This window comes from Patagioenas fasciata, chromosome 10 (assembly GCF_037038585.1).
Source record: "Patagioenas fasciata isolate bPatFas1 chromosome 10, bPatFas1.hap1, whole genome shotgun sequence".
In the NCBI taxonomy this organism is placed as follows: domain Eukaryota; kingdom Metazoa; phylum Chordata; class Aves; order Columbiformes; family Columbidae; genus Patagioenas; species Patagioenas fasciata.
Genome location: NC_092529.1, coordinates 11,654,451 through 11,677,763, shown reverse-complemented (window position 1 = coordinate 11,677,763; position 23,313 = coordinate 11,654,451). Strand labels below are relative to the sequence as shown.

The following is a 23,313-nucleotide window of genomic DNA, read 5'->3' as shown; positions in this document are numbered from 1 at the left end:
CCCCCTCCACATGAGGTCACGGGCAGCCTGATGCTGTCAGAGTGCACAGATGCAATTACAGCGCAACTACACCTCACCTGTACTTAATGAGAGGAGGCGCTAATTAAACCTCTTGTTAATAGCAGCACAGGCTCCCACTGGAGGTCACCCCACAGCCAGGGGCAGGTCCGGAGAGGGCAGAAACCACCTGAAAACAGCTGAAACCACCACCAAACAAGAGCAAAAAGGCTGCAGTTCTGGGCAGGGGCACCGTATAAGTGCAATAAAACAGAACAAACCCACATCAGGAGCAATTTCCAAAAGCAGCAAGTGCACAGAAAGGTGGAGGGTGCAGGAATGGATGGAAGGGGAGCAGGACAGGTGAGATGGTCAGAACAGGGCAAAAAAAAACAGTTGTTTTGCTTGTTTTTCTCCCAAGCACAGCAGACTCAGAACACCCACTGCACACTCAGGAGCAGTTTGCACAGCCAGCATCAGACTCCAGCTCACAGTCCAGCCTGGCACAAGCCCTGGGCTTCAACTCACCTCGGTGCCAAAACCCAGAAGAGCAGCTCAGGTGACGGCAGTTCAGGAGATGGTGGGAGATGGAGGATGTCACCACCCTGGCACACAGCGGGCAGAGCCAACAGCAAGCGACACTGAAACAAGAGTCCTTTGCTGAGCAGAGTTTGAGCAGCATAACTTTTTGGCTCAGGATAAGTTTATCTTTAAAAATAAATCAGATTAAATAACAGGGGGCAACAGACCCAGCAGAAGCTGAACATGAAGATGCCAGCCCAGGCAGGCACTGCTGTCCCTGTGGGAGGGGACACTGGCTACGCTGAGCTTCATGGGCAGGTTGGACCCTAGGTGGGGGGCTGTAGCTGAGCAGGGGCCCAGGCTGCATTGAGCAAATACCTTCCCCCTGGCTCCAACAGGTCCCCCAACCAGGACTAGGGCAGGACAACCCCAAAACCCTTCTCCATCCCTCCATCACTGGCTGGGACCAGCTCTGCCTTCATGGGTCCCATCCATCACCAGCTCTCCAGCACAGAAGCCCATGTTCCTCACCAGTCCCACACACGGATCATCTCTACTGCCTTCTCAGAAGGGTCTCCCTGAACTTGCTTCAGGCCAAAGAGATCCAGAGAACATCTGTCCTTTGTACACACACAAGCTACCTACTGGGAAGGGACAACGGCACCACGTAAGTGGGTCAGTAATATGCTCCCTGCAGAGCCTCTCCCAGGCTTCTCCACAATTAACTCTGTTAAAGTCTCCCCCTGTTTCCCAGCCCTCAGAATCTCCTTCTCATGTTCCTCTGGACTCTCCACCCATTCCTTGTTATTCAGCAGCCAGCCCCAAGTGCTGCAGACAAGACACAGCTCATGTTCTGCAGGCATTGCCCTTTCCCTGGGGTTCAGCATCGTTTCCATCATGGCTTCACCACACCGCAGCCCTTCCCTGCACCAGGACCTGCTTCCCCAGAGCTCATAACAAAGGTTTCTGGAAGGTCAGGCATATCTGTCACCCTACGCTCAGCACCTGAGCTCAGCCTTCCACCTCGAGCCACTGTAGGAACAAAAATGCTTAGGAGCCAGTTGTGCTAATAAGTGTGCACAGCAGTATGTTTTATTCCCTAAAGACATGTTTTTAGCCAACCCAGGTACTGAGGCTTCCAGCCCGAAGCAGCTGGAAGTGGGAAACATCACAAATCTGTACAGTACAAAGTTTGGTAGCAAGGTACCTCACCCAAGTCTGCTCCTTGCAGCTTGAACAGCTCAACTTCAGCCATTGGGCAAGAAGAGACCTCCTGTCCCATATCTTCAGCTGAAGAACCCCAGACAGGTTCAGCCCCAGTCTCCCCCTCCCCTGATGGAAGTCATTCTCCAGCACTTCTTCAGGCCCTTCCAAACTCTCAGATCACTAGGCAGGCAAGTTACAAAAGAACAAAAAACTCTACAATCTCATTAAAAAAAAGTAGAAATCCATACAAACAAGTTCCACACCAACACGTGCCAAGAAAAGAAGTGACATCTCCCTGCTTCCAAGCAGGGCAGGGAGTCACCCCCAACACCCTCTTCGCCAGGTCAGTGATTTCAGTGTCCAGGCTGCAAAACTGCAGTTATCTTCATGGCCCAAACCACGGCAAAGCAGAACGTCCCCCAGGTTTGGTGTGGGTCTCCCCAGCCCACACAGGCCTACAGCAGAGGGAAGGTGTTCAATTTGATGATGAATATACAACCACCCCGCAGCAATGCAGGCCAGCACTGCTCTGCCCTCTGCACATCTTCCTCCAGGAAACTTTCTTGGAACTATTCACACCAGGTGTAGAGCTGGTCCAGGTCCCTTCTCTGGGCTCTTGCTCCAGACTGACATCCCAGATCCCCTTCCTGCATCTCCAGTTCACAGCTGCATCCAAGAAATCAGGTAGAACTGCACATCAGAGAGCCCAACAGCAACTGCACAGCCCTGAGCAGGCCAGAAGGTGCGAAAAACCTGTTTATTCTGCATGAAAATAGGAGAAAGGAGGGGTAAAACGAGGCGGGTAAATCAGTCCAAGCATTAGGCAGAGGCTTGGTCTCCTGTCAGCTTGCTGCAGGGCCAGGATTCTCCCCAGGGCAGCTCATCTCTCCCATAACACAGTATCAGTGCTTTGCAAACAGCCCCTGCACAGCGGTGGTTGCACATTGCTCCATGCCAGGCTCTGGGCTCCGCGCTCAGCTCTGCAGCCACTGCCCAGCCGTTCCCAGGTGCTCTTACTGCAGGAAACTATCCAGTCTGGCCTGGCTGCTGCTGGAGGACGATGCGGAGGGAGCTGCAGACACAGGCCTGGAGACCTTCTTCTTGTTCCTCACTGCTAACGGGCGGATTTCTGCCAGGTTTGTCTGGAGGTAAAACTGTCAAGGAATTTATAGACCAAGGCCCTGGTGACACAAGTGATACAATACCTGCTGCAGACTGACCTGACTCACAGCCCTGGGCCCTGGCCATGCACCTGCACCCCAATTAAAACTCCCTGCAGGACAGGCTGGGCTTTGTCTCCCAGCTCACAGCAGAGCTCAGACATGGTTCCTGCCCCATGAGTCAAGGAATGCTTGTCACTTCTGTGATACTCCTTGCACACAAAACAGCATTTAAGCATCTACCAGGGCTTCAAGATGCACCTGGCATGTGTGAGCCAGGATATCGGTCAGGGAAAGGCATGGCAGCCTGAGTCTGCAGCCTCCGAAGGCAGAGCAACCCCCAGAGAAGAGCACTGGGAGCAACAAGTCCTCTTTAACTCACATGGCATTGAACAAACCTTCAGAGACACAGAAGTCCCAGAAACTAAACATGACTGAACTGTAACAGGTCTGAAACAGCTGCCTGCTGCAGCATTGCCCAGCAGGTGCAGGCCAGGGAAGCAGAGCTGCAGCATGACACAAACCAGCACGCTGCAGCGCTCAGGATTAGAGAAACAAGCTGCTCCTCTACCAGCCATGTGCAAGGTAGCCCTGGGACAGCCGTCTACCCTTCTAGTCCCCTCAGCCTGGCAGCACGGGCACATCTGGCCCCAGAGATCTGGTTCAGGCATCTCCCTGCCACTGGATACCTCCACCCCGCCACAATGAGGCCATGGAAGCAGCAGCCCAGAGCTTCCCAGCAAGTCACACATTCCAGCTGATTGTTTCTTCTCTGCTTCAGCCTCCCAGTTTCTAGAAAAAGTGCAAAAACCACCTCAAAAGCAGCACCAGGAGCTAGAGCAGTGCCAGAGCCACACGTGCAGCACACATCCCTCTGACAGTCCTGCCCAGGGAAGGCAGGTGAGAAGCAGCCTCTGTGGGGAGAAGACACTGTCTCAGTGTGAGAAGCAGGAATCAAGCAGCTCCCTCTGCACTGGGCAAGCTCAGCCCTCAGTTCCTCGCCCACCACAGGGCTGTCCACCAGCACAGGCACAGCCCAGCAGCAGTCTCCTGCACGAGCAGGGCCTTCGGCTGCAGGGACTGGCAGGCACAGGGCCAGGAGGCTGCACTGCTGCTCCCAAGGGCACGGGCAGTTCCTGCAAAGGGTACTGGTTTCCAGTTGATGTGCTTCCCTAAGTGAGCCACCTCTGATAATGCTCTCAGCAAGTTCAGGTCCTTGAAGCCTTTGCTGGGCTCAGGCTTGTTCAGAGCCAGATAGAGAGAAATTTGATCATTACATGAGGATCCCAGCCCATTTTTTGTTGGCTGCAGAGCAGGACTCCCCAAGATGGCCAAGACGAAAGAGGATCCACAGCATCAGTACTGCCATGTGAACTGCAGGAAAGGATACAGGCTGTATGAACTTTGTTCTGCCTCCCAAGCCATCATACCCCATCCTCACCTAGAAGAGAGAAAGAAATGAGTCTGGAGCAGCAGCAGAGAGCCTTGGCTATGTCTCCTCATGCTGGTTATGGGGAAGTGGGAGTCTTGCAGGCCACAGCTTCTGGGGAGGGGTTACAAGCTCCCGGAAACACTCAGTACTTGTACTAAGCCCTCACTTTCAGAAAAAGGCAGACCCAAGGATATTAGCAAAGTTGGGGTACCTTGGGCACTTTCTGAAGTGAGCAGGCCTTCTATGGAGCAGGAAGGCTTAGCGTTTTATCACTGGGATTGAGGAACAAGAGGAAAACACCCACAGCTCCAAGGAGATGGAGGAATGCGACATGGATGGCCATTTAGTCTGCTGTCAAAAAGGGAATGAGCATCTGTCATCCCTGGAGCTCTGCAGGACTGGGAAGTAGCCAGGTCATGTTCCAAGATTTATTTTCCACACACTGCTACGTGGCAAGGTAAAAGCCTCATTCGCTTCCTCCTGCAGGGTCACTTCAGGACAGCGGTGTGCAGTGCCAGCCCTCGACGCGCTCACCAACTGGATGGTCATACTTACAGTGCCTGTGTTCTTGTGGGGAGCCAGCAAGCTGCCTGAAGATGGCTTCTTGGAGATAGAGTTCCTGATGAATGTTGGCAGGAGTCCTTTAAGAGCATCATCCTCCAAATCATCTGCCCAGTTCTGTCCCACAAAATAATGAGAAAAGCCCTTTAACCAGCATGATCTACTGAATTTAGTCCACATAAAGGGAGCACTAATAACACAGACAGCTATTAATGGTAATGGTTACTGCTGATCTCATGTCAGGCCAGAGAACAGCAGCTTCCAGCCTCCCACCCTAGGAGGTAGGACATTGCACCCAGCAAGGCTGGGTGAACAGACCCCAGCTCACCCCCCAGCGCCTGGGGTCAGCTCCATGCGTTTGCCAAGCACCCAAGGCAGGATAATCAGGACATATGTCCCCACCCTCCCTCTCCTGCCTGGCTCCAGGAGGCCTGAGGCAGCAATTCAGTGTTTCTAGGAGACTGTTCAGCAAAGAACTTTGAAGCATGTACTGCAGTTCTGTAGATGGGCCAGTCTATGGTCACAGCATCTCCTACACAGAGAAAATGGGTCCTTTATCCCAGGCTTATTAACAGCAGAATCAAAGAGGTGATGCAGAAATTGAGATTAGCCCTTTTACCTCCATTGTTTCCTTCAGAACTTTCTTCGCCAGATTTACCACAGGAGGCCTGTAAGAAGCCCAAGGAGCAAATCAGCAGAGATTTTTTGTTCGAGTGGAGCTGGCAAGGACGAACAAGGCCAAGCAAATGATGACAAAACTTGCAGCACGACATCAGGCAGCTGGAGAGCTGTCTGATATCACACAGCAGCTTCCAAAGAAGCGAGACTGTGATCTCCTTTAGAAGTAGAAAGACGAGGAAAAACTCACGTTTTTTTATCCAGCTTTGGCCTTTTTGCAGGGCTGCAGAGACACCTGCAGGGCTGATGTTCAGGGGTGTCCACATCAAAAGTAGCATCTAGATTGATCTCATCACTGTGGGCCGGGCGATGGAGCTTTGGTTGCCGCAGTTCCACGGGAGCAGGGCTGCAAGGCCAGGCAAAGCATCAGCCATCGGGAGGCCACCGCCTGCCACCCAGCAGATGAGAGGAAGACAGAGCTGCATGCTACGTGATTTGAGTTGTGAGACAGCAGTGGGACCAGGATCAGAGCCCCATTCTGTTTACAAGTCAAAGAAAAGACAATCTGAATCCCAGAGTTTACAGTCAGTGTCCCAAACTGCTGTTCACCCTCGAACGGCCTGTACTACAACAGCAGCATCCAGAACATGCCCTGGCATGCTGCTGCTCTGCGTAAACAACCCAGCTTGCTGTACTGGGCTAACAGCACAGGTTCCTCGCAAGGAAGGGCTTGATAAAAATGTAAAAGATGCCATTTTTCAGGCTAGGTTTTTCTGCCTGGCTAAGATCCCTGATGCCCATACACGAGGACATGCTCACTGGAAGGCCAACTCTGAGGCAATCAAAGGCACAGCTTTAGAGATATTTCTCTGGCAGGACACTGACAAAGTTTGGCAAAACCTAGTCTGTTCTTCTACCCCATCTTGACCCAAACCCTCCAAAACACACACTTTTTCCAACTAAATCAACCACCACCTTGTCAGCAACAAAAAACCCCCAACCAATCAATCAAAAAAAATCCCACAAAATAGAATACAAGGAGTAAAATGACCATGCTATTGCAATGCCTGCCAGATGAGCATGTCTCTGCTTCCCCCGCAAGTTAATCTGTCAGCTCCTACTTTGGACCTGCCATCTCCATCCTTGGCCTTTGAGGATGCATGTCACTAACCTTTCAAACACCAGCCGACTGAGTGTCTCTCTGGTTACAGATGGGACCTTCAGAGTGTCCTGCAGGATGTCTATCTTCTTCTTCAAACTCTGGAGGGAAAAGGGAAAGCAGAGAGCAAGATAAGGAAAGATTTAGTTGCAGATACTTTGCCCCTTTTCTGTAAATCAGCATCAGGTGGAGCAAATTGGAGAAGTGAGGTGGCCTGGGTAAGCCAGTCAGTGAGCAGAAGCCAGCAGAACTCCTGGCTTTGCAGCAGCAGGCTGTGGCCAGCTGCCAGTTACTGCAGACTGAGGAACAACATTCTCACCAAGATCTCCTTGTCCGCATTTTTCAGATCCTTCTGGGTGCTTTTTAACTCCTCCTCTGTCTTCTCCAATTCTGAAGCGGTTTTCTGGAGCTGCAGAATGAACCCCCCCCGCAAACAGCAGAGTGCCAGTTACAACACAGAGCTCAGGGAGGGCAGAGATCCCCAGGGAGAGCAGAATTGGCTGCAGCACAAGCTGGTTGCCTCTGTTTAGGGTCTCAATTTTCCTGTCTGATCAACCTCTCCTCTCTCAGAGCAACCAAATACCTGCCCATTTCCTCCAGCTGCCTGCAGAGGGATCTCCAGGGCCGCTCACCCAACACAAATCTTCCAGCTGTAGCATTTCCTGAGCATCTATGCTTGATGATGGCAGCTTTTCCCTGCTTGAACACTTGGTGGCTGCATTCTGAATTCCTGCAGGACTTTGGACACACCAGAGTGCAGGAACTCCAAACCACAGGCCGGAGGCTGGTTGTGCATCAGCAGTGCTGGCACAGGGACAGGCCTGATTCACAAGGGGAAGCATGCCAGGAGCAGGGGTCAAGGAGTGGACCACTACCACATCAGAGACGTTTGTGGTGCAGGAGTCTGGGCCAGCCCACAGCGTGTCGGTACAGTCAGCTCTCGTCAGCTGAGCCCACAGCCATGAGCGCACTGACTCGTATCCTCCGGACACAAACTGGTGATTGCAGCTGGGCATGGCCTCAGCCCAGTTCCAGCAACAGCACCTCGTGCAGGGGGTTAACTGCCTTGGAGAGCAGCAAAGCAATCCCAGAACCTCCTTCTCCATTTGAGGCAGCTATGGCCAAGCTATGGTCAAGTAATGAAAAGAGGCTAAATCCACCCACAGTCTCTCACTTTGTGAACTTGGACACAGGGATGCCCGAGTGAACCCCTGCGCCTTGGAGAGCGAGTTACACATACACAATTTTCACGGGGACTAGGTACTAGAACTGGCAGAAAGTGCCTCCTGACATGAGCTAACCGAGGCCAGGCAGGGCTAGAGCAAGTGGAGCACAGCACCAGAGTCATGTCTGCAGCTCCCAGCTCTGTGTCAGGTTGGGACCAGCCCAGGCAGGCTCTGTGCAGAGCCACCTGCACATTCTCACCACACTCTGGGAACAGTGCCTGCCTCGGCACAGCTTCACGCAGGAGCCCTGGCCCAGCTGAGTTGGCTGAAGGCACAAGAATGGGTGTGACTTAGTTGTACCAGGCCAAGGCTAAGTCCCGCTCAACTGGAGCTGGCTCCAAATCCCTTACCACATTTCCTAGGGGCTTGATTCTGCAGCAGGAGGGGCTGGCAGCTCACACTTGGCAGCGTGGCAGGATGAAGGCAGTGCTGCTTCCAGAACCCAGTGGAAGTGGTAGAGCACCTGCGTGCTCCTGCCTTCCAGCCCCAGCTCCCTGCCGAACTGTGGCTGGCTCGGCACATGCTGCCCCACCAGCATCCCCAGAGGCTGTACTCACCGCAGCATCGCAGACTGACCCAGAAACCCCAGCCTGACACCTCCACACCACCCGCACCACTCAGGTAGTGCTCAGCGTGGGAGGAGTCACTGCAGACAGCCTGAGGCACAGTTATTGACAGGGACCTACAGACCAGATGTCACCCTGACAAGTTGCATTCTCCCTTTACCTTGCTATTGACAGAAAACAGTTCCTTCTTCAGCTTCTCTGTCATCTCACCAGAGATCTTCCGAGCCTCCTTCAAGTTTTCATATTCCCTGCAAAGAGACCAGAGGAGTCAGGTTGTTTGCAGAAGGATTGAGCCGGAACTTCTCAGAGACAAGCCAAGACCCTTAATTTGACACTCTACAACTGCAGAGCCACCAGAAAACAACACAAAAGACAAAAAAATACACAAACAGGAGACACAAAGCTCTTCAAGGAACAGAGCTGAGTGTACCAACACGGACCAAGTGTGTCAAACATAGCGCTAAACCATGGGGGAGAAAAAATACCACAAGGGATACCATGTCTGAGAACAGGGCACAAACAGAATCCACCAGCAAAATGGAAACCAGATCTAGAGACATTCCAGTTGCTAGTGGAAAAGACAGACAACAGGGCAGCCTCCATGCTGGCAGCTTTGCTTAAGTGACTTTTCAGACTTCACACTATTGGCCATGCATATTCACTCCCAATTACACCGCAGGGACACTCGCCTCATTACAGCTTTGTATTGAAGCTGCAATTATTCAGCTGCCATCAGACCAGCCTCACAGAAGCTGTGGCCTTGCCCAGCAGGATCAGATGGATTCCCAGGTAGGGGAGGGCAGTGCTGCAGATTGGCTGTGCTAGAGAATGCCCAAGGCTGCAGCGCGATGGAGCAGAGGGTATGACCTGGAGCCCCTCATTCCTTCATTTCCCCTCAGGCACAAGAGGAGAACGGAGGGAATAATAATCATCACCTCATAGGTGTACTGACAGCTCCAGAGATAGTTCCCATGGTGACACGCATGTCACCAGTGACAAGAGGAACAGTTCAGTGTGACAGGCTCCAATCTAGGTCCCCAGGATCTGTCAGGCAAAACCCGGCGGAGGCCCAAGCAGGCGGTGAGAGCTTCACAGAGCCCATGCGTCTGCTGGTCCTCGGCAGAGGGTTCTCCCTGAGCAGCCCAGGACAGCATGAGCCAGCTGTGCCAGGCCCGCAGCACCTACTTTTTCAGCGACACACAGTAGATGGCGAGCTGTTCCACGGCTGCTTGCCCGACTCCCATCTCTCTGATCATCTCCTCCACTTCAGGGCGCTGGCTCTGAAGCAACAGCTCAATCCTGCACAAAAAAAAAAAAGTATCCTCAGTTCATGAGTCACAAACAGAGCTGGGTAAGAGCCTGGAGCTCCGCTTCCCCCCAAGGAGCTGGTGCAGACAAAGCTCCTGCTGCAGGCACGCTGGATGTCGTGTGGGGAAACAGAGAGACAACTGCCCTGCCACAAGCAGGGCTTTTTGCTAGGGAAGAGTAGAGCTACACGGACAGAGAAAGAGCAGCTGTACACACGTACTGCGTATGAGGTGAACATCTTGGGCCCTATAGTGACTGTTCCTGGGCTGGGATTCTGCCCCAGAATCCCCTAATAACAGGAATGACCCGTAGCCACACAAAGCATCAGAGAGGAGGTCAGTGTGCACACAGCAGCATGCCTTGCTGCTGCTTAGGAAGAGCAGCGTCTGGAAACACGGCAGGGCAATAGCACAGACAGGCAAGGGCAACCCTGCTAATGCAGCAGTTTCCAACCTTATGGGGTAAGATGACCCAGTGTGTGGGGCTCGACACTGCAGCAGGATGGCAGGACCACCCCCCTTCGATGTGGGGAGAGGCACACAGCCCAGCCCACAAGGCTCAGGGTCTCACCGCTCCATGGTTCTCAGCTTGTTCCGCAGGCGGCGGGCCTCCTCCTTTGAACTTCTGTTATCCTCCTGCTGCTGCTCCAGGAATTTCATCTGCTTCTGCAGAGAAGCAAGCACATGCAGACCGTTAGGAAGGCTCCAGGGATTGTTAAAGAAACATCCTGGTTTATGCGCACTGCGGGCAGCTGGGAGCACACACTGGCTCTTAATGCTATCACCACCACAGCAGCCCAGGATTACAGCAAGTTTAGCTCCCTGCCCACCGCACCCCAAGCTCTGCTCCCTGCAAGCGCAGCAGGGTCTCAGCGCTAATCGCATCATGAGTCTGGCGCTGAAATGGCATCACAGCCTCCTTGCTGCTGAGAGCGTCTGGGAGCTGTGCAGCACCCTGACCACAGTGACAGTTTGTTTTTCAAAAAGCAAAGGAGTCCCCAGCAAGCAAACCTTGAAATTGCTCTCCACATACAGCTGATCCCTCTGCTTTAGCCTCCCAGTTCTCCTTGCTATTAGCTGCTTAAATAAATAGGAATGCTGAGTAGGTCTCTTCTGGGAGACCAGACACCCACCCAGGCACTTTTCTCACCTTTCCAGGCTCCCCAGTAGCAGGCAGCAGTGACAGAGAACCTCGGCTGGGCTGAGAAAGCACTGATCTGCAGTGTGGCAGAACAGAGGAAAGCTGGCCCCAGTCAGCACTGTTCCAATGCACCTGTGTTTTCTAGGTTTGTGTGTGCCTCACACAGCACCTTCGGAAAGCTCTGGGCCTGGTTTCAGCACAGTGCTGACCCCAGGGAGAGGCCTCGCCAAGGGCCATCGCCTCGGAAATCTCCCTTCCACACATAAGTTAAAGGATTTTATCCACTTCCTGCCACAGAAACCAAACATCTGTGAAACTGCTGGAGCTTTGCACAGGGACAATGTTGCAGGCTCACGTGTTACTCTCACTTAAGCAGAGCTTATCTTTAGCTCTTCCTAATCAGAGCTCTCGACACTTCAGGTCCCCACAGCAGCATTTTGTGATGGGCTGGAGTAGAGTCCCTGGCCTCAGAGAGCCTGAAAGGCAGCAAACTCTAACACGAAGGTTCAGCAGCAGCTGATGGTGCGAGCAGAAGATGGGAATGGCTCACAGTCTGTGGGCTTGACTGGTGTCGCAGACAGCTAAGCCTCTGTTTTCACTGCAGACGTTTAGTGCTTTAATCTTTAATGATGCAGCATAAGACAGTGCTTGGCATTCAGCTGGGAAACCCCGTACACCACAGAAAAGACACCTAGAGGTCCCTAATCCTTCTGCCCAGCTTTCATTAAAAGGACTTAAGCATATATGTAGGGTTCTGCAACCGGTAAGGTAAGCACAGAGCCTCCTCCTGAGGTGCCAAGTCAGGGAAGCCAAGCACAGAGAAGTTGAGTTGAGCAGCAAGCACCAGCTTCCACCATCACAATTGTTTCTGCAGGAGTAGGGAGCATCAGAAGCACCCTGCCTGGTACACCCAGAACATCTCTGGCATGGCCCAGGCTGCATTTACACCCAAGCAGGTTAGATATAATCCTGTGGGCAGGCAAAATTAAGTTGTACTGGCTCACGGCAAGGCCTGTCCAACATTAATTCCTTACTATATCTTTCCTTCTGCCCTGTGACAGCAGCACATTGCTGGTGTCAGGCAGACCTCCCAGACTGGTTCCTTTCAGGAAGAGACAGCAGCAGGTAACACACAGAAGGACAACCCCCACAACCTATCTACAAGCTCTCATGGGGCCACCTGGCCTTGCAGGTGCTATTACCACTTTTTAGTGTTTAAAAGGAGCCTATAAGAAAAATGGGGACAGACTTCTGAGCAGGGCCTGTTGTAACAGGACAAGGGGTGATGGTTATAAACTAAAGGAAGGAAGATTCAGGCTGGTCATGAGTAAGAAATCTTTTTACACTGACGGTGGTGAGAGCCTGGCCCAGGTTGCCCAGAGAGGTGGTGGATGCCCCCCCCATCCCTGGAGACATGCCAGGCCAGGCTGGATGGGGCTCTGAGCAACCCTATCTGGGTGAAGATGTCCCTGCTCATGGCAGGTGTTGGACTGGATAAGCTTGGAAGGTCCCTTCAACTTAAACTATTCTATGATTCTCCCATACTCCAGGGAACAGAGACCTTGCAAAAGGCGGATGATCCCTTCCCCACTTTTCAGCCTGCAGCCCACAACCCCCCGCCTGGACCCATCTTCCTGTGACAGGTGTGTCACCGGCACACAGCAGGGACTGCCCGGCCCACCGCCCAGGCACAGTCACTCTGCTCACTACAAGACATCTCAACAAAGCAGCTCCTGCTCTTCCCCTCTTCCACTTGCTGTTTACGCTCGGTACGTGACTGCACCCTGAGTCACTGTGTGCTGAAACACAACAGGAATATTTGATCCCTGGACTTCACACATTACTAACCTAACCAAAGGAAAGCCCTGGCAACAGAACAGAAACAGGAGAGTTAGCTGGATCAAATCCCACTCAGCTGAAGCTTGCAACTCCCCCTCCATATATTTCAGTTTGATTTCTCCTCCAATCTAACTAAGGAACTAATTTTCCTTGAATCCCGTCTGGCCTAAACCCATTTCAGAAGAACATTCTACCACAGGGAGCCAGTGTTTCGGCAATGGGGCACTGGGGCCAGTTCCTGCTCTCGGTTCGTGCTGTTACCTTTATGATCAGCACTGCTGCTTCACTAGCGAGGCTTGGCCAGCAGCCCCCAGGCTGGGCTGGCATCTCTCCCCTCATCACGGCCACCTCTGCCTTCAGCACAAACCACTTGTATGTGAGCCACAAGCCTGGCTTTTCCGCCTCCAAATCACCCCCGGGTGGAGCGTGCTCAGGACCTTGAGACCAGCAACACCATTTGCTTCAGACTAATAAACCCAAAATGAAAACCCAGCTTCACTGCCCTCCTGTCACATGGAGATCGAGGAGACAGGAGTCTTGAGGCACCAGATCCAAAATCCCGCCAGCACAATCTCTTTATCAGCAAGGCCTGCAGAGACCTTCAACAAAACTAACACCAACTGTGCAACAGTTGGTGCTGAAGTCCTGCTGGGGATGGGAAAGGTACCTTGAGAGAGGAGCACAGCATCTCTGTCTCTCCCAGCACCTTCTGGAGCGACTCTATGGTGGCATTGCGCACATCCAGAGTGTCCCTCAGCCCATCCACAATGGCCTGGCATTCCCGCTTTTCTTTCTCTGGAAAAGAAAACAAAAAAAAGGTCATGGTCCAGCAACCCAGACTTCAGCTGCCCCACCGCAGCAGAAGCACAACAAATAGCCACTGCTTGCAGTCTCAGGCTCCAGGCTGCTGGAGCTGCTTGTTCTCATGGAGCCATTTCCCCGAGTGCTGTCTGCACAAGGGTCTGTGCTGAGCAACTGCTTCTCCCAGTGCCAGCAGGCTTCAAGATTTTCTTTACTAAAGATAACAAGTTCCCTTTAATAGCTTTACAGTGCCAGCCCTGCTAGCACTAAGCTGATGCATCTTAACTCCTGCCTGCTCTCAAAGCCAGGCTGGCACAAGGAAAACATTTCTCTCTGGTTACATCGAGCTCCCGCAGAGCTGGAGAGCTGAGCTCCCAGCCTGTCCTCTCCCCATGAAGCCTGATACGCAGGGAAGCCCTTTGGGCGGCTGCATACAGCGATCCACCTCGCTGCTGCACCTACAGCAAGAGGCAGCAAAGCAGAGCTCAGCTGGGGGCTTTGCAGAACACATGACAGCTTACATAGATTCCCCAGAGCACCCACTTTTTGCAGGTCACAAAACTTGGAGTCTTGCTGTTCCTCCACACACAGGCAAACCAGGAACCAAACACATGCCTCTGACCACCAGAGAGAAGGTGATGGAAAACAGCACCAGATTTCAATTTGTTTTGTTGAGGCAAGGGAAGAACAGCTCATAAAGCAACCATCAGCATCAGGAGCTGACAGACCTAGGCAGGGAACAGCCAGCATTACTGAAAAGCTCAAAGCAGTTCATCAATGAGGGAAAGCAATAACTCCTCAGTCTAACCCTGCTGAGAGGAGGGTGAAGTCTTCAGCTCAGCATCTTTGCTAAAATTGTCCATGGCTCCAGCCTGATGATAGCAGAGAACCGGTCAAGGCCTTTCCAAAAGGCTGTTCCTCCTTGCAAACCACCCATTTTCAAACTGTGCCACCATGTCCCAAGGAAGCACTACCTGAAGTGCAGCTTTGCTGCTCAATCAGCCAGTAAAACTGCCATGTGGGACTGGGGAAGAAGAGCAGATCCCAGCAGAAACACACAGGTGGCAAGGGAAACCGAGATAGATTTCTTTCTTAGCAAAGCATTTTTTTCTCCATCAATCTGAATAACCCTTCCTCACCAGAGGCAGCACACCCTGGAGATGCTCCCCTGCATTTGCAGGGACTCCACAGCCACCAAAAGAGTCAGGGTTTCCCCCTCCTCCATTCCCAGCTGCCCAGAGGCAGATGGCAGAAGTCAAACCTCCCCGTGCTGCAGGAATGAGTTTGCAGCTCATTCAGTGCCTCCCACAGCGTCTGCTGGGGCTGCTGGCAGCTCCGCACCTCCAGAGGCATTTGAAAGCTGCTCAGAGACTGGTAATTACACAGCTCCTCTACAGCACAGAGCACATCCTCAAGTGAAGAATTTATACACAAGAACCACCAGAGAGCAGAATGCCCACAGCAAAGGAGACAGGAGGTGGGAAGGAGCTTCTCATTTCTATGAAAAAAGAATGGGACAGGGGACGTCAAATCCAACTTCTACTCACCAGCAGCTGAGAAGCTGAGCAGGCCTTCAAGCAGTTTTTCTTGGATAACATCCTAGCAAGAGTCCCAGCCACCTTCCCAGAATATTTGGCTCTCTACCAAGTCACTAAACTCAACCAAGCTGGCAAGAGAACATGCCTCAGAATAGAGACATGCAGACCATCCAATTCTGCTCTCAAGCTAACTACTAAATCCTCAATCTCCTGGCTATTCATGTCTGTCTCGTGCACGCAGGGAAAGCAGAGGAAAGACGATTCTCAGGGCGTGGGCGAGCCCCCAGCATTCTTTAAAGAATTTCTTTTCCCCCTTCTGCTAGTGTGTCTTTGGATTTCTGTCACTCAGACTGACATTTTCCTTTCGCTGCTCATGACTCATGTTCTGATGACAGGCTGCCTACAGACGATGCTTAAAACCCATCGACAAGTCTCCAGGGCTTTTGCTTTTCCTGCCTCCCTCAAACATCCTCTAAAATTAAAGATGGAAAAATGGAAGCGTGCACACTCTGAACTCAGTCTGCTCTTTGCGCGACACATGTGGCACTGCAACAGCCAAACAAATCCAAAGCCTCCCCACTGCTGCTTTTGGGCACTGCTTTTACGCCCCCATCTGTCAAAAGGAATGAGCCTTTGCCATGTGCAGCTGCGAGTTTCCCAGTGAGCAAACCAAGGGTTTTGCTTTCAGCAAGCCTGCTCCAGATACAGCTGTGCTCTGCACTTTTGTAGCTTGCGATTAGGAAGACGGGAAAAAAAAAAAAAAATCACATATACGTCTCTAAACTTTCAGAGAGCTCCCCAGCTACAGCAGAGCTGGGCCAGGCTGCAAATTCTGGTTCTGTCATTCAAGCTTTGTACGGCTTTAGGTGGTTTCACCTCAGAAAAAGCTGCTCCAGCACAAGAGTTTGCAGCTGGCATCATGCCTTTGGCTCCAGCAAGGGCCAGGCTCTGCACAGGGCTCCTCAAGCCCAGCCAAGCCGCCTGGCACAGGCAGAGTCCAGGACCTGCCGACCCCCCACTGGCAGCTGGAACTCACCTTTCACAGAGAGCTGAGCCTTCACCTTGTCCAGTTCATTCTGAAACACAACACAGAAAACACCATTAGGAAATGCCCTGCGGGAGCTTTCACCAGATCTTAAAAGGAGCTGAGAAGTTTCTCAGCAGGACATTTGCACTGGCCAGATGCTAAGAAGGGCCCACAGTAACAGCAAGAACAAGTTACAAGCAAGTACTATCAGTGGAAACGCAAAGAGCACCTCCAACTGGCATCCTTCAGGGGAGAAGAGAAGATCCCAGTTTCATCTTAGCCTTGTCAACCTTGTGTTTCTCACACTGTCAGTCATCTTGTTTTAGCTGAATAATTTTGGAAGGCTCTCAGAGAAACATAGGAAATCAGACAGGAACATTTTTTATAACGTTTTACCTAAACAAGGCAATAAGACAGGGATGTTGCCAGACTAACAGGACTGAGGGTTGCTTTGAACTGAAGTGAACTTTATTTGGGTGCAGGTGGGAGACAGGTGGGCAGGTCCAAGTGCCTGGAAAGGTAAGGAAGGGTACTATCAAAGGCACCAGCTGGCACTCTGACGGACGCTACAGTCACTGCAGTTCAGGATGCTGATATGCGTAACAGCTCAGTCGAATGGTCATAAACAGATCGGTGATAAACCAACCTGTACCAAACTAAGGGCACGTAACATCTCCTGGATGCCACGAGGGTCTGGGAAGGTCAGATGTTTCTAACACCTTCCTTAAGAACCAGAAAGAAGCAGCAAATGCCCCATAGCTTGAACTATAGATAATGAAGTGATGTAACTTATGAATACTGGCAAATAGCCAAAGGGAGTACGGAGTGGTTACAAAAAAGGGCAATAAATATATATGTGTGTGTGTGTATATATATATATTTAAATAGAGGGAGAAATATATGCAGGAAAGAGTCAACAGAAGATTACTTAAAAAGCTGTGTTAGAGAACTGCAGAGGAAAGCACATAACAAGTCAGGCAGGAACTGCAGTGGAATAAAACCACAATAAAATGCCAACACTGTACTGAAGCAGAGCACACAAATCTGTGCAACCCGGAACACAACATGCAAATCGGAGCTGAGAATAGCACTGCCAGTGACCATGGAGCTGATGGGAGCAGAGTGAGGCTCTGCTTGTGACAATAAAGGCATGAAAGAGAATACGGGATGTAAAGCTCAGTAAGCAGAAGGGACAAAATGCAAAGCCTAGCAGAGCGGACTTGGATTTGCCCCTCGGGGCACAACAGCTGGAGGTCTGACATGGAATTAACTCTGCTGCAGGAACTATTCTGGAGTGTTTGCATCAGAGTCCTATACAGGAACGATTAGTGAGCTCACCAGATGTGCTAATTAGCATGAAAGCAAAGAAATTCAGGGCTACTGCGGGCAGCTATGTAACATTACCTCATTCATCAACTTAATCTGAAACCCCTCATCCTCTAGCACAGCTCCCAAAGACTGCTCCCAATTTTCACTCTCCTCTTTCTGCCAGCCTGAGTTAGAAGACCACATTTTCCCAAGATCAAAGGAGTTTATCTGGACCACAGACAGCTGTCCTCCCAGGTTCCTACCCTCCTCAGCAGGTTTAGAGGCAGGAATCCTCCTCCTCCTGCCTCCCTTTTGCTAAGCTGAACAAGCCGAAGTCTTCTAGTCTCCTTTGAAATAAGGACTCTCCATTCTCAAGATCACAAACAGCTGGAAGTGTCAGGTTCCAGCCAGCCTCACCCCGAAACTCACAGTTTTCCTGTTCTGGGAACAGCCACATGGAGATTGTTCTGATTGCTGAGGATGACCTTTAGGAGCAATCCAGTATAACCCATGCTCAGCACCCAGAAACACTTGGACATGTCACAGCATTCAGCCTGTGCCCTGCAGCTGCTCCAGGAAACTGAGTTCCCTCCAGTGTTTCAGTCAAAACTGATGCCCAGTGTGGTGGGACACAACGCAGCCCCAATGCTCCTTTGTCTGCAAACATTTTGGAGCAAAAGCAAGAGTGAGGGATAGCATCAAAGACAATTATCATCCAAAAGATAATTTGGATAATTCTGCAGCCCCAGGAAGAGGTTTTGGATTCTGAGGAAGCTCCTCCCACCACTTAGAACCGGGCACAGAAGCCTGGTTCTCAGAGAGGTACCCCAAGTTCGTCTTGCGAAGATAACAAGCAGACCACAGCTACGCACTCTTGCTTTCCAGCACCACAAAGCGCACCCTTTTGCCCCAGCCTGACCTTTCCAAGGCAGGAGGCCAAACACTCACTTCAGGACATCTGCACAGACACAGCTCCAGCTGATTGCTGAGCCAAGTGCCACTTTATGCCCAGGATCTCAGAGGGACAGGCAAGGGTTGGCAACAAACCCTGGATTTGGGGGCTTTTTCAGGTGAAGTTGCTTCTGGCTCAGGATGTCACCAACTCTTTTCTCAGTTTCTAAAGAGCCTGGGAACGGCTCACTGCACATTTCCTTTGCTGAACTGCTGCCCAGGCCAGAACCAGAAACTCCATTGCAGACAGAACTCCAGTCTAGATGGAAATTTAATTGCACCTATGATGTTCACCCATGTTCTCCAGAAACAAGGCAGCACACAACATGTGTGTGACTGGTGACAACCCAGCATCAGCCCAGCAGCAACCTGAATCAGTGCAGGTGGCAGTAAATACCCTTACAAAAAGAGTGCGTTAATTTATACAGAAAATATTTGAGTTTTTCCCCTTAGATAGTGACCTCAGCATTAGAAAAGCTGCATTCTCAGGGCTAGATGTTCAGACAGCCATACAACAAACTCTGTAGGAGCACAACGAGTTACCATCAAGCTTGATGTGCAGGAGCGGCTCTACAGTCTGGCCCTTGAGCAAGGAATCAGCTCTCCAGCATAGCCTGCGTGGAGGGGGAGGCTGGGGGAACCCAGCTTGGGTCCTGGGTGGGGGGAAGAGGGAACTGAAAGTTTTTTCTAGGGCAAGTTTCTCCCGTCAACCTATTTCTGAGTCACTCATCTATTTACACTTGTGAGAACAGACCTGAATATGCGCTAAAAGAAATGTTTATCCGCTCCAGCCATTGCTGTGCTTCTGGGGCACACAGCTTCAAGTGGCCAGAGATGCTTTTGCATTTCCCCAGCACGCATACTTTGGCCTCTGGTTTCTTTATTAGCAGTGTTCAAGAATGACAGTGCTACTGACATTATAGTCTGTCTGGCTTTATTTTAAAAACATGGGATATACATATAGCATTGTCATGGCAACTGCTAATTATGGTAATCGCTGCACATGCTGATTCTAAACACAAGAGGGTACAAGCATCCCATTATACCAAGGTCAACCCATTACTTTTTTTTGGAACAGACAACTCCAAGACATAAGGAGCTGTGCTTCATCTGCACTAACCAAAGGAGGAGAACATGGAACAGCCGCTCTGCATTCATCCCTGCACACCCCCAGCTCTCCACACCTAAGGGTGGCACTTGGAGAACGTCACCCCGCACACCAGCTTGAGCCGGGTCCACCCCGAGGACACAGCCTCCGCACTGTCCACTCCCATTGGTGCAGCTTCAGGCAGTCCCTGTCCTCTTTTCTCTTGGGGAATCAAGATTTTATCACCACCCTGCCCCGCTTCCGTGCAAACCTGCCTGCACAGAAGTGAAGAGATGGTGCTTCCTCCAACAACCCTCCTTTCCCAGAGGGTTTGCAGGGCTCACACACAACCCAGCCACAGACACTGGCAGCAATTCGTTGCATTTGGGATTTTCCCCAAGGCTTTGAGGCTCAAGGGAGAGGCAGCAGTTGGTTGTTTATTTGATGCTGGTTCAGGTGGTTTCTAGGCAAGATGGGAACCAGAAGAGCAGTGAAATAGAGGTGTCCTCTTAAGTCACCACATGAGATATGGTCAGGAGAAACTCTAACCCACCACAGGGAGACTTCCTTGTCACAGAGCTGAGAGTGGGCCAGGACCAAGAGAGAGAACAGCGACAGGCAGGAGACACTGATGTGCTTCAACTCTGAATGATGATCACAGCGCAGCGAGCGCTAGCTCAGGAAGCAGCTGCTGGCAGAGGACTGGTAGCCCAGGCCACACTTCCAAGGTGCTGAAGCACCACACAACAGAAGAACCACCCAGTCACATTACCTGCAAGGTCTCCACGTCTGGTGCTGTCTGCTCCTCCAGTACCACATCAAAAAACAGCTTATTGATGATGTGTCTTTTGCTGACCTAAACACAGGAGACAGAAGAGGTTGGTGGGCACAGATATGGAAACACAACAGCTACAGGTGACAGACAGAGGGGAAGAAGGTACCACCTTGTCACAAAACCACAAAAGGCAAGTCAGATCACGCACTCGTGGCCATTAGTGGTGATGCCCTGCTTTGGCTCAGCAGAAGACCCCATACTGAGTTTCAGGACTGCAACTCCAGCCAAGCTCCTGAGCTGCAGCAGAAGGATTCAGGCATTTCTGAATCAAGCGCAGTCTGTTCTCTGGCAGCCAAGGCCCGAGCAGCTGACGCTGAGCTAACACGATGCCAGATCCTAAGACAGAAGTACGTGCTGCTTTCTGCAGGCAGAAGGTGCTGTAATTGAATTTGATAGCTCTCCACACCTCCCCCATGCAGCTACAGCTTTGTGTTTTAAGTATTATATACAGTCATGACACCAGCTAATTGCATAGTTACTGCTACATAAGATGTTATTTCGCGATAACTCCATGGTAACCCAGAGAGGTAAGAGGTAGTGAAGAACAGAGGGAATCAACAAGTCAGGAAAGGAACAAGGGCCAAGACCTTGAGAGGAAGAAAGAAGCATGAACACAGAACAAGTCCAAGCTGCAGCTGGCTAAAAACCTACATCTGAGCATAAGGCAACATCTCTTGCAGCCACCACTCGCCAAGACCTATTGCTGGCATCAAGGCTGGTGACACAAAGGACTTTAAAGAACTTCAGGCCACTGGATCCCCAAGCCTTGGCTTCCCATCTCAGCAGAAAAGCACATCCTTCCCTCCCCAGTCTTTGCTTTTCACAATGAAGGGCTGCACGCTGCAAAGCAAGGACTCCGTTATAAGGCCCATGAGCAGCAGAACAGGAGGCTCCCTGACGGTGAGCAGCAGGATACTCCAGAAACACAAGTCTGGTGTCCCGATTAATCTCTTCCAGTCCTTTCTGTCAGTATGTCAACACTTACTCAGCCTAAATAAAAGCCACAGAAAGCAGAGACCCTTTCTAGAGGAGCTACAACACAAACAGCAGCAGGGTGCCCTCAGACCAGCCCTCTGATCAGTGGGGTGGCTGAAGGGAGGGGGGCGCACCCTCTAAGCCATTGGAGAGGTATTTTGGGGGAAAGTTCTCTCATTTCACACCATGAACCTTTTCCTCGTGTCAACACAGGCCCAGACCATGGTTCCTCAGTGCCCCTTAGCAGAGCATCACACCACAGAAACACAGAGGTGCACAGGGGTGATGGTTTTACCTGGATTCTGCATTGTGGGCAAGTCCGGCTTGGTGCTGTGTCAAACCACTGGAAGAGACTAAGAAAAAAAAAGAAAAGCTACAGTAAATCCTTCTTACCAACTTAAAACAGAAGCACAAACATTTAGTCCAGAGGTGCAACTAACGGGAACACCGCATTCCAGCGCATGCGCTCTACCTTCACCTCCAAGACAATTCCCAGCTGAATTTAGCGTGCCAGCTTATCTTCACCAGGGCAGACTTTTTATAAAGCTCAGATGTCCCTGAGAGAGCCTTTGAACAACTGTAGCTTCACAGAAGTGAACGGATCCACATGCCGAGTGGCACAAGAGTTGCTATATCAGGATGCGACAGTTGAGAGCTCCCCGGTCTGGTCAGCTCACACGGGTGCCATCGACACCAAACCACCCTGCAGCGTGAGTGACATCGGGCCAGTCTCTGCTCTGAGACGACGAATGAAACCTGTCGGCCTCCCCAGGGGAGCTACTAATGCATTTTTCAACCAAACCATCACATCATACTCAGCACCATTTATTTTTGGAGCAGGGCAGCAGTCTGGAGCTGGCAGGCTACATATGCAAGCTCTGCCTCCTCCACTGCTGTCAGAGGGCAGCGAGTCCCAGCTGTGCCTCTGGCTCAGGTGTGACCATGGCACTGGCCAGCGGTGGCCCATCTACAAGGGAGATGGCCAAGGAGACAGGCAAATGCTGGCCCACTCCCCCCACACAGGACTGATTTCCTCAGGAGAACAATTTCCTTCCAGCACGAACACTTGCAAAACAGCTCCAGCAAAATCATGAAACTGTCTGGGGGACTCCACTCATAACTCAGCCCCGATGCTTCCAGACAAACACCCTATGCAGGGACGAAACGCCAGCAACGGCACCGCTAGAGCAGGGAGGGACCTCAGGGAGAGGGCCACAGGCAGTGGAGTGGCAGCGCCAGCAAACCCCCGCGAAGGGGAATCGCTGCCACCGTGGGCGGGGGCTCTGCAGGTGGTGGGGAGGAGGCAGCTCCTCAGGGACCGGGCCCGAGTGGGGCCCAGAGGGCACCGGGCACAGCCAGGGCAGAGCCGCCGGGGAAGGGGCTGCCGCCCGGGACGGCTGCGAGCGCCGGCACCGCCTCGCCCCTCTGTGGGACCCCGCAGCCCTACGGGGCTGCCCACTCTGCCCCAACCAACGGCCGCCGGGCCCGTCCCGAGCCCCCGCCCGCCCCGCTCCGCTCCGCTCCCCTGGGAGGCGGCGGCCGCTCACCAGGCGCGGTGAAAGGTGTGCCCGCACGGCACGGCCGCCACGTCCCGCTCGTTGTCGAAGAAGTCGGAGCAGATGGTGCAGTGCGCGCGGATGGGCATGGCGGGCGGGGGCGGGACCGGGCCGCCGCGCGGCGCCGTGCAATTCAAACCCGGCCGCCCGCCTGCCGCTTCCGGCCTGTTCCGGAAGTGACCTCACGAGGCGAGCGCTGGGACCCGCGCTTCGGCTCCAGAGCCAAGAGCAGGGGCCGGGCCTGAGGGGGGCGTGTCCTTGGGGCGGGGCCACTCCCCCGGGTCCTGCCGCCCGCCGCGCCCGTGTACCCTGAAGTCTAACGATGGCCGCCGGGCTGCCAAGTACCTTCCTGGCGGGAGGAGCTGCCGCAGGGCCCCGCTGCCCGCATCGCCCGGGCAGTAATGTCGGCTCCAGCATGCCCGGGCCGCCCCGCCTCGCTCAGCCCTGGCGGGAGCTGCGCCATGTGCCACCGGTGTGCGAGGCAGCTGCCGGCGCACGAGG

The 23,313-nt window shown here is 52.4% G+C and overlaps 1 protein-coding gene across 2 annotated transcripts; it reads right to left on the bottom strand.

Annotated features, from left to right (window-relative positions):
- Positions 1-1,580: 1,580 nt before the first annotated feature.
- TRAIP (TRAF interacting protein) lies at positions 1,581-22,981 on the bottom strand. 2 transcript variants are annotated; one of them, XM_065845985.2, is made up of 15 exons: positions 22,804-22,981; positions 21,552-21,609; positions 20,219-20,302; positions 16,110-16,149; positions 13,402-13,529; positions 10,326-10,420; positions 9,633-9,746; positions 8,608-8,695; positions 6,975-7,064; positions 6,668-6,756; positions 5,747-5,902; positions 5,498-5,546; positions 4,873-4,995; positions 4,276-4,326; positions 1,581-2,867 (listed from the first exon to the last, which is right to left on the bottom strand). In XM_065845985.2, the coding sequence occupies exons 1-15, from the start codon at positions 22,899-22,901 to the stop codon at positions 2,739-2,741; spliced, it is 1,392 nt and encodes a 463-aa protein (XP_065702057.1). In that variant the 5' UTR covers positions 22,902-22,981; the 3' UTR covers positions 1,581-2,738. The 2 variants fall into 2 exon arrangements, with proteins under 2 accessions (XP_065702057.1, XP_065702058.1); XM_065845986.2 differs by lacking the exon at positions 6,975-7,064.
- Between the last annotated feature and the right edge of the window lie 332 nt (positions 22,982-23,313).

Excerpts from the sequence above, each read along its gene's own strand:
- TRAIP (XM_065845985.2), bottom strand. The coding sequence starts at position 22,901 with ATGCCCATCCGCGCGCACTGCACCATCTGCTCCGACTTCTTCGACAAC. Across the intron at positions 5,547-5,746 it reads CCAAAGCTGGATAAAAAAAC|GCCTCCTGTGGTAAATCTGG; the intron begins GTGAGTTTTTCC and ends GGCTTCTTACAG. Across the intron at positions 4,327-4,872 it reads CCCACAAGAACACAGGCACT|GTGAGGATGGGGTATGATGG; the intron begins GTAAGTATGACC and ends TCTCTCTTCTAG.